General features: G+C 41.6%; 1 protein-coding gene and 6 non-coding genes across 7 annotated transcripts; all 7 read right to left on the bottom strand.

The window, feature by feature from the left end:
- Positions 1–5,874: 5,874 nt before the first annotated feature.
- LOC134825663 (uncharacterized) lies at positions 5,875–9,447 on the bottom strand. The gene is made up of 2 exons (XM_063837870.1): positions 9,427–9,447; positions 5,875–7,503 (listed from the first exon to the last, which is right to left on the bottom strand). The coding sequence occupies exons 1-2, from the start codon at positions 9,445–9,447 to the stop codon at positions 5,875–5,877; spliced, it is 1,650 nt and encodes a 549-aa protein (XP_063693940.1).
- On the bottom strand, positions 8,477–8,558 carry Trnas-gcu (transfer RNA serine (anticodon GCU)). The gene has a single exon. It is a non-coding gene; the product is annotated as a tRNA-Ser (tRNA).
- Trnas-gcu (transfer RNA serine (anticodon GCU)) lies at positions 8,634–8,714 on the bottom strand. Its single transcript has one exon. It is a non-coding gene; the product is annotated as a tRNA-Ser (tRNA).
- Trnas-gcu (transfer RNA serine (anticodon GCU)) lies at positions 8,790–8,871 on the bottom strand. The gene has a single exon. It is a non-coding gene; the product is annotated as a tRNA-Ser (tRNA).
- On the bottom strand, positions 8,947–9,028 carry Trnas-gcu (transfer RNA serine (anticodon GCU)). Its single transcript has one exon. It is a non-coding gene; the product is annotated as a tRNA-Ser (tRNA).
- On the bottom strand, positions 9,104–9,190 carry Trnas-gcu (transfer RNA serine (anticodon GCU)). The gene has a single exon. It is a non-coding gene; the product is annotated as a tRNA-Ser (tRNA).
- Trnas-gcu (transfer RNA serine (anticodon GCU)) lies at positions 9,266–9,347 on the bottom strand. Its single transcript has one exon. It is a non-coding gene; the product is annotated as a tRNA-Ser (tRNA).
- Positions 9,448–10,767: the final 1,320 nt, after the last annotated feature.

The raw sequence follows: 10,767 nt of genomic DNA, 5'->3' as shown, positions 1-10,767 counted from the left end.
TCAGTGGGGCACTGTGTTGTGGTACTGTCGGGTATCTTAACGGTAAGTGTACAGTGGGCACTTTGTTCTGGTACTGTCGGGTATCTTAACAGTAAGTGTACAGTGGGGCACTGTGTTGTGGTACTGTCGGGTATCTTAACGGTAAGTGTTCAGTGGGCACTGTGTTCTGGTACTGTCGGGTATCTTAACGGTAAGTGTACAGTGGGGCACTGTGTTGTGGTACTGTCGGGTATCTTAACGGTAAGTGTTCAGTGGGCACTTTGTTCTAGTACTGTCGGGTATCTTAACGGTAAGTGTACAGTGGGGCACTGTGTTGTGTTACTGTCGGGTATCTTAACGGTAAGTGTACAGTGGGGCACTTTGTTCTGGTACTGTCGGGTATCTTAACGGTAAGTGTACAGTGGGCACTGTGTTGTGGTACTGTCGGGTATCTTAACGGTAAGTGTACAGTGGGGCACTGTGTTGTGGTACTGTCGGGTATCTTAACGGTAAGTGTACAGTGGGGCACTGTGTTGTAGTACTGTCGGGTATCTTAACGGTAAGTGTACAGTGGGGCACTTTGTTCTGGTACTGTCGGGTATCTTAACGGTAAGTGTACAGTGGGGCACTGTGTAGTGGTACTGTCGGGTATCTTAACGGTAAGTGTACAGTGGGGCACTGTGTTGTGGTACTGTCGGGTATCTTAACGGTAAGTGTACAGTGGGCACTGTGTTGTGGTACTGTCGGGTATCTTAACGGTAAGTGTTCAGTGGGGCACTGTGTTGTGGTACTGTCGGGTATCTTAACGGTAAGTGTACAGTGGGGCACTGTGTTGTGGTACTGTCGGGTATCTTAATGGTAAGTGTACAGTGGGCACTGTGTTCTGGTACTGTTGGGTATCTTAACGGTAAGTGTACAGTGGGGCACTGTGTTCTGGTACTGTCGGGTATCTTAACGGTAAGTGTACAGTGGGGCACTGTGTTGTGGTACTGTCGGGTATCTTAACGGTAAGTGTTCAGTGGGCACTTTGTTCTAGTACTGTCGGGTATCTTAACGGTAAGTGTACAGTGGGTCACTGTGTTGTGTTACTGTCGGGTATCTTAACGGTAAGTGTTCAGTGGGGCACTTTGTTGTGGTACTGTCGGGTATCTTAACGGTAAGTGTACAGTGGGGCACTTTGTTGTGGTACTGTCGGGTATCTTAACGGTAAGTGTTCAGTGGGGCACTGTGTTGTGGTACTGTCGGGTATCTTAACGGTAAGTGTACAGTGGGGCACTGTGTTGTGGTACTGTCGGGTATCTTAACGGTAAGTGTACAGTGGGGCACTGTGTTGTGGTACTGTCGGGTATCTTAACGGTAAGTGTTCAGTGGGGCACTGTGTTGTGGTACTGTCGGGTATCTTAACGGTAAGTGTTCAGTGGGGCACTGTGTTGTGGTACTGTCGGGTATCTTAACGGTAAGTGTTCAGTGGCCGGGCACTGTGTTGTGGTACTGTCGGGTATCTTAACGGTAAGTGTTCAGTGGAGCACTTTGTTGTGGTACTGTCGGGTATCTTAACGGTAAGTGTATAGTGGGGCACTGTGTTGTGGTACTGTCGGGTATCTTAACGGTAAGTGTTCAGTGGGGCACTGTGTTCTGGTACTGTCGGGTATCTTAACGGTAAGTGTTCAGTGGGGCACTTTGTTGTGGTACTGTCGGGTATCTTAACGGTAAGTGTTCAGTGGCCGGGCACTGTGTTGTGGTACTGTCGGGTATCTTAACGGTAAGTGTTCAGTGGGGCACTGTGTTGTGGTACTGTCGGGTATCTTAACGGTAAGTGTTCAGTGGAGCACTTTGTTGTGGTACTGTCGGGTATCTTAACGGTAAGTGTATAGTGGGGCACTGTGTTGTGGTACTGTCGGGTATCTTAACGGTAAGTGTTCAGTGGCCGGGCACTGTGTTGTGGTACTGTCGGGTATCTTAACGGTAAGTTTTCAGTGGGGCACTGTGTTGTGGTACTGTCGGGTATCTTAACGGTAAGTGTACAGTGGAGCACTTTGTTGTGGTACTGTCGGGTATCTTAACGGTAAGTGTTCAGTGGGGCACTGTGTTGTGGTACTGTCGGGTATCTTAACGGTAAGTGTACAGTGGGGCACTGTTTCCAAATCAGCCAAAAACAAACAAAATCTTAAATCTGCGAAATAGGAAAAGATTAAAGTTAAAACTTGTGGATATGATTAATTTTTTTAACCTCAAACAAGTCAATTTCATAATACACTAAAAACTAAAACAGAAATATTATTATTATTAGGACCTACTTCTCACTAACTAATCATATATCAAGACAATAAAACTATCGGACTACGATGTATGGGGACTTGCCACCCCATGGAAACATTAAAATATATTCACTCTGTTATATTGTTTCCTCAAACTATTTGATATATGTGTTGAAGTATTAAAACTGCTTAGTACTTATCACTTATAGTAGTAGTAAACCCGCGATGGGGTGGCATGTGCCTCAATAAAAATATTGCAAAAATTTGTTATTATATCAATTTATCATTAAATATTTCAACAATATCAATAACTTATGGTTGATCCTTCACACTTAGTAAAATATATTAAAAAAAGTTAATCTACACTAAAGAATAAATAATTTATATTATATAAATCAATTATATTATCTCCCCATCTTCTCATAGTCATTTTATCAAAGCGGTAAAAATCCAAGTATTTTTTAATACGCGGTGCGCAAGGAATTTCGTTGGAAAAAAAAGAAAAAAAAAGAAAGTATGTTTGCAGGTGAGGTACCCACCTACACATGGTTCACATTCAGTGAAGGAGGAGGATCAGTGCAAATAACAACAGGGTTAAGTGACTTTGGGAGGACTCTAGCGGTCACCACGACAAGCTCTCAATCTTACTCTTGTAGATCTTGCTTGGGTGATTCCTGTCAGAGCAGCGCTGTTACTGCTAGTGTTACACCAGGTAAACCGTTACTGCTAGTGTTACACCAGGTAAACCGTTACTGCTAGTGTTACACCAGGTAAACCGTTACTGCTAGTGTGACACCAGGTAAACCGTTACTGCTAGTGTTACACCAGGTAAACCGTTACTGCTAGTGTTACACCAGGTAAACCGTTACTGCTAGTGTTACACCAGGTAAACCGTTACTGCTAGTGTTACACCAGGTAAACCGTTACTGCTAGTGTGACACCAGGTAAACCGTTACTGCTAGTGTGACACCAGGTAAACCGTTACTGCTAGTGTTACACCAGGTAAACCGTTACTGCTAGTGTTACACCAGGTAAATTACCGTTACTGCTAGTGTTACACCAGGTAAACCGTTACTGCTAGTGTTACACCAGGTAAACCGTTACTGCTAGTGTTACACCAGGTAAACCGTTACTGCTAGTGTTACACCAGGTAAACCGTTACTGCTAGTGTTACACCAGGCAAACCGTTACTGCTAGTGTTACACCAGGTAAACCGTTACTGCTAGTGTTACACCAGGCAAACCGTTACTGCTAGTATTACACCAGGTAAACCGTTACTGCTAGTGTTACACCAGGTAAACCGTTACTTAATAGACCACTATTTGATATTACATAACAAACCGGCTAAAATAATATAATACGGGGAAGTGAAAATGCAATTAACTAGAAAACATTCAAATGTAAAAATGAAATAACGCTGAAATGGTAACCATGGTAACGAAATGTCCCTCTCAGCTGCTACTAAGATAAAGTTCACTGCTGTTCCAGCAGACTACTACCTTCACGAGGATGGAGTGACACAGGGAGCTATATCTCTTACTTGCACTACTAATCTAGGAGAGGTTTGTAGTAAAACATCAAATAAAACAGGCGGGAGACACTGCACGTGATGCCCTTATAAGGAGACATGATATATCAAACTTTAGTTTTGAGATGACGTAACTTTAGCTTTTTTTTGGTTCCTTCTAATTTCGTCGACCTTTTAATTAAAGAAAATGTATTGTTATTTATGATTGAGACATTAACCCAAGATTTGGTTACAGGGTAACTGGATCAAGAACGGTGTTTCTGTCTCATTCCCTATAGACCAGCCCAACCCAGCTCATTCTGGAATATACCAGTGTTATGTGAAAAACAGTGACTCCTGGCTCATGAAGTCTACTCAAGTCCTCGTTACTGGTGCGTTATAGGGACACTTAGCAGTTATAGCTTTATAGGGAAACTTAGTTGAGTGTAATGATAGTGGAAGTGAAATGTAGAAATTTTAGCGCTAGATAACATCAAGCGCTAATAACACAACAGTACATTAAAAAATAAATACATTTCAGAAAAGTTGTCAGTGACAAATAACACAACAGTACATTAAAAGATAAATACATTTCAGAAAAGTTGTCAGTGTCAGTGACAAAAAACACAACAGTACATTAAAAGATAAATACATCTCAGAAAAATTGTCAGTGTCAGTGACAAATAACACAACAGTACTTTAAAAGATAAATACATTTCAGAAAAGTTGTCAGTGTCAGTGACGGCCCCAAGTGAGCTGAACACTACTACTAAAGGATCTGTTTCTTGTACAGTGGGTGGCTACCCAGCTCCTGAGGTAACCATCTTCAAAACAGATCTCAACAAGGACGACACAGTGAGTACATTATAAGCTTGGTGACACGTTTTTGCTAGTGTTGGGGACACGTTTTTGCTAGTAATTGGGAGCAAGTTTTTGCTAGTATTTGGGAGCACGTTTATGCTAGTAGTTGGGGCACGTTTTTGCTATTAGTTGGGGACGGATTTTTGCTAGTATTTGGGATCAAGTTTTTGCTAGTATTTGGGAGCACGTTTATGCTAGTAATTGGGGCACGTTTTTGCTAGTAGTTGGGGCACGTTTTTGCTAGTAGTTGGGGCACGTTCTTGCTAGTAGTTGGGCACGTTTTTTAGCAGTTGGGGCATGTTTTTGCTAGTACTTGGGGGCACGTTTTAGTTGGCGACGTTACTTTATGGCTATCTTTGCGACATGATATGGATCAGATTAGAGTTATCATAAAGAGGTTGGAAAATAGATTTGCCTTCACTCAAAATACCATGATTTCCTGTAATGTAGTTTAATTATATCACTTTACTTTAATTATAAACCTCCCAGAACATGGTAGCGTGTGCAGTAGACAAGGCAGATAAAACAAATTGTATTGAACGCAGTGGAAACTCTTACTCGGTTGAAATTGATCACAGTGATCTTGAGTCGTCGGGTAAGGGAGTGTTTTTTATTTGAAAATTCAATTAATTATTATATATATAAATCGAGCGTTATATTTCAACCATGCAAAATTACGATGACATATTTTGATATACTAATTGATAAATGGTACTGCAATATAAGTTGCTTAATGTTTGGCCGGATGACAACTAACAAGAAATCAAACATATCATAAATAATTATAAATATTTTGCTCATTACAATTCTGTAACAACTGAGAACAAAAAAAACAGTATGTTGAGAACTTTCCAATACTTTTATAAATGATAATTAAAAACATGACGTTATAAAGCAATGAAATGGGTTATAATATAGTTCTTATGTTCCTCGCAGTAACTCTATTATTACACCACACCAGGGACATACACGTGTAAAGTTCACCACAAGTACAGGCTATCAGATGGGTCAGCTGTTGAGAAAGCTGACGAGAAGTCTGCTCCTGTTGCTATAGGTTTGATAAAACGGAGCTCTTATAGATGCTACTTGAACTAACATCATTCAAGTCTGTTATAGGGTAGCACTTATAAATGCCAATTATTGAAACCTCGAAGAATACAATAGAATGTTGAAACAATTTGGATGGTAAAATATTAGTGTACTTATATGGCAATACTCAATGCCCAATTATGTACGCATTGAAATACATATTCAGCAAAGTTTCCTCCTTTAGTTTACTCCTTCTCCTTCTTTAGTGTCCCCAGTGGATGTGTACTCCTTAACCACCACTCCTTCTTTAGTGTCCCCAGTGGATGTGTACTCCTTAACCACCACTCCTTCTTTAGTGTTCCCAGTGGATGTGTACTCCTTAACCACCACTCCTTCTTTAGTGTCCCCAGTGGATGTGTACTCCTTAACCACCACTCCTTCTTTAGTGTTCCCAGTGGATGTGTACTCCTTAACCACCACTCCTTCTTTAGTGTCCCCAGTGGATGTGTACTCCTTAACCACCACTCCTTCTTTAGTGTCCCCAGTGGATGTGTACTCCTTAACCACCACTCCTTCTTTAGTGTCCCCAGTAGATGTGTACTCCTTAACCACCACTCCTTCTTTAGTGTCCCCAGTGGATGTATACTCCTTAACCACCACTCCTTCTTTAGTGTCCCCAGTGGATGTGTACTCCTTAACCACCACTCCTTCTTTAGTGTCCCCAGTAGATGTGTACTCCTTAACCACCACTCCTTCTTTAGTGTCCCCAGTGGATGTATACTCCTTAACCACCACTCCTTCTTTAGTGTTCCCAGTGGATGTGTACTCCTTAACCACCACTCCTCCTTTAGTGTCCCCAGTGGATGTGTACTCCTTAACCACCACTCCTCCTTTAGTGTCCCCAGTAGATGTGTACTCCTTAACCACCACTCCTTCTTTAGTGTCCCCAGTGGATGTATACTCCTTAACCACCACTCCTTCTTTAGTGTCCCCAGTGGATGTGTACTCCTTAACCACCACTCCTTCTTTAGTGTCCCCAGTGGATGTGTACTCCTTAAGCACCACTCCTTCTTTAGTGTCCCCAGTGGATGTGTACTCCTTAACCACCACTCCTTCTTTAGTGTCCCCAGTGGATGTGTACTCCTTAACCACCAATCCTTCTTTAGTGTCCCCAGTGGATGTGTACTCCTTAACCACCACTCCTTCTTTAGTGTCCCCAGTGGATGTGTACTCCTTAACCACCACTCCTTCTTTAGTGTCCCCAGTGGATGTGTACTCCTTAACCACCACTCCTTCTTTAGTGTTCCCAGTGGATGTGTACTCCTTAACCACCACTCCTTCTTTAGTGTTCCCAGTGGATGTGTACTCATTAACCACCACTCCTTCTTTAGTGTTCCCAGTGGATGTGTACTCCTTAACCACCACTCCTTCTTTAGTGTTCCCAGTGGATGTGTACTCATTAACCACCACTCCTTCTTTAGTGTCCCCAGTGGATGTGTACTCCTTAACCACCACTCCTTCTTTAGTGTCCCCAGTGGATGTGTACTCCTTAACCGCCACTCCTTCTTTAGTGTCCCCAGTGGATGTGTACTCCTTAACCACCACTCCTTCTTTAGTGTCCCCAGTGGATGTGTACTCCTTAACCACCACTCCTTCTTTAGTGTCCCCAGTGGATGTGTACTCCTTAACCACCACTCCTTCTTTAGTGTTCCCAGTGGATGTGTACTCCTTAACCACCACTCCTTCTTTAGTGTCCCCAGTGGATGTGTACTCCTTAACCACCACTCCTTCTTTAGTGTCCCCAGTGGATGTGTACTCCTTAACCACCACAACTGGAGAGTTACAGTACGGAAGTGAAGCTACCTTTACCTGTAGTGTTAGGGGAGGCAGAGCTCCTTACAAAGTTGAGATGAAGGTTAGTTAATATATTTAACTGTCAGTTTTATTACATGATCTGTATCTTGGTTCCTTTTCTCAAAAAACTGCAGAAGGAGAACGCTCTTCAGTAACCAGCACAACAATCCTGTCATGTATATGTTCATATACGAATTTATATATCTATCATATTGTGATCTCCTGATATCTTCAGTTTGGTAGTACTTTGGTATACGTGTTCAGCAACAATGACAACGAGCAGAGTCAGGGGGACGGAAAGTGTGTGGGAGATTACGTGAAGACTTGCTTCGGTAGGTTTTGAAATCTGGTTTAATATTATGTTTATTATATTTATAAAGTTATAAGCAGCCATGACAACCATGATGGTACGATTCAACGTTTTTAAATAAAATTATAATATATAAATTTGGCTAATTTTGGTAAACAGTTTTAATTCCTAAATCAAATGGCCAATCGTTTTATTTCAGGTAAAGTTTCGAGCGTAAACTACAATCACGAGGGAGAACTGAGCTGTACAGGTTACAACGTGGCGGGTAACTTGACTACATTCTCAGATTCAGAGAGCCTCACAACCACTGTCTGTAAGTAATACTTTATATTACTTATAAATACTCGCGTCATAACACGTGCACTCGCGTCACAACACGTGCACAACACGTGCACATCACAATTCACAAAACAAGTGCGCTGATGTACAAAGTGAGTAATGACATCATACCACCTGACCAAATTGTCGAAATCTTTACCCGCAATTGAAAACTGAATAGTTAATTGGATATGATGATTGTGGTGATAGTTTCAAATGGTGTGTAACTGTGTCTGATCTTCTTAATGAGACTGCAATATTTGTGATAAAGTCTAAGCTTAATCTTATTGTGTGATAGTGGAAACAATCAACATCCACGCCACCATCATGTAACCATGCCCCCACTCAACCTACAAAATTCGACGAGGATGGGATTCGAACCCACGCGGGCATTGCCCAATGGATTAGCAGTCCATCGCCTTAACCACTCGGCCACCTCGTCCTCATTTAGAACCATATTTTCAATTTATTTTAAGCCGCCATCATGTAACCATGCCCCCATTAAGCCAACAAAATTCGACGAGGATGGGTTCGAACCCACGCGGGCATTGCCCAATGGATTAGCAGTCCATCGCCTTAACTACTCGGCCACCTCGTCCTCATTTAGAACCACATTTTCAATTTATTTTAAGCCGCCATCATGTAACCATGCCCCCATTAAGCCAACAAAATTCGACGAGGATGGGATTCGAACCCACGCGGGCATTGCCCAATAGATTAGCAGTCCATCGCCTTAACCACTCGGCCACCTCGTCCTCATTTAGAACCACATTTTCAATTTATTTTATGCCGCCATCATGTAACCATGCCCCCATTAAGCCAACAAAATTCGACGAGGATGGGATTCGAACCCACGCGGGCATTGCCCAATGGATTAGCAGTCCATCGCCTTAACCACTCGGCCACCTCGTCCTCATTTAGAACCACATTTTCAATTTATTTTAAGCCGCCATCATGTAACCATGCCCCCATTAAGCCAACAAAATTCGACGAGGATGGGATTAAATTCGAACCCACGCGGGCATTGCCCAATGGATTAGCAGTCCATCGCCTTAACCACTCGGCCACCTCGTCCTCATTTAGAACCACATTTTCAATTTATTTTAAGCCGCCATCATGTAACCATGCCCCCATTAAGCCAACAAAATTCGACGAGGATGGGATTCGAACCCACGCGGGCATTGCCCAATGGATTAGCAGTCCATCGCCTTAACCACTCGGCCACCTCGTCCTCATTTAGAACCACATTTTCAGCCCGGTCTACCTTTGTGCAAGTATCTGGAGATTTCTTCCCCCTCAATAACGCTGACTTGATCCTGACTTGTACCCATTATGAGAGGCCACTTTCTTTCGACCACACTGATGTCACTTGGTATCAGGTATGTTGACTTACTCAGAAGAGTTCAGTAGTAGCAATTCTTTTGTCTAACAAGGGTTCGGGGATAATGAAATCTTTATTTCAATTAAATGATTTTTAAGCTCTTTAATTTTTGATGGAAAATGTAAATTTTAGTGCAGAATGTTTCTTCCTTTAAATCTTTATTTTATCGTTATAAGGATGGTAAAAGTATCGTGCCTGATAGCACTGTGTTTTCTGTAAAGAATGGTCTCGGAGTTTATCAAGTGAGTTGCTATTTATAAATGAAATTTATGCAACTTTAATTTAAAAGAGTAAATGATTGTCCAAATTAACTGACTGAGGTTGTAAAAAATATGGATTTTAGGGTAAAGTAGTAGCGGTATTCAAAGATGTAACAGCAACAACTGAAGGCTTATACAAATGCATCAGTGAGGGTGTGGAGTCTGCTGAAGTCAATGTTTATGTTGGTAGGTGGTATTAAGTAATTATATGACGTTTAATAAATTAAAGACTATCTTATTAATCATTTGGTTGATATAACTTAAGAGGAAAGACAGCGTATTGGATCCAACTAAACAGAGTAAAACAGAATTCAGTCAGAAAACTACATATTTTGTTGAAAGTAAATTGTAGTAATGTTCGATTTTTCAGCAAATGGTAAGTGGAAAGAGGATGGCAAAATCTCAAGAAACGGCTGCAGTTAAACTAAGCTGCATCATATTTATTAATTCTCATATTTACCATGATCAAACTTGATGTTTTATATATCTATCAAGGCAGCGGTCTGTACATCGTACAATGCACCTGGTTGTTCAAGTATACTCTCTATCATTGTTAATATCTCGTTATCTCTCCCAGGAGAAGGGTTCGCTCCCTCATCCCCCCTGATGACGGTCCCAGACGGCCAGGTTGGGGTCCCAATGGATATGATGTGTGTTTCAGAGGGCTACCCTCCACCTACTATTGAGTGGATTATTTACACTAATCAGACGGTCGGGAATGTTACTGAAGTTGTGAAGGTACAACAAAGTTGTACATTTTATGCACATTTTATACAATAATAATAAAAGTCTCTGCAAGAAAAGCTATTTAGGATAATTTTTGCATACCAGTCATACTGCAGTTGAACTGATAGTTGAAATGATAGTTGAACTGATAGTTGAACTGATAGTTGAACTGATAGTTGAACTGATAGTTGAACTGATAGTTGAACTGATAGTTGAACTGATAGTTGAACTGATAGTTGAACTGATAGTTGAACTGATAGTTGAACTGATAGTTGAACTGATAG

The sequence above is a fragment of the Bolinopsis microptera genome, unplaced genomic scaffold (genome assembly GCF_026151205.1).
Source record: "Bolinopsis microptera isolate Bmic1 unplaced genomic scaffold, MBARI_Bmic_1.0 sca4, whole genome shotgun sequence".
NCBI classification, from domain to species: Eukaryota; Metazoa; Ctenophora; class Tentaculata; order Lobata; family Bolinopsidae; genus Bolinopsis; species Bolinopsis microptera.
The sequence above is the reverse complement of the archived record's forward strand: the minus strand, read 5'-3'. Positions and strand labels throughout refer to the sequence as shown.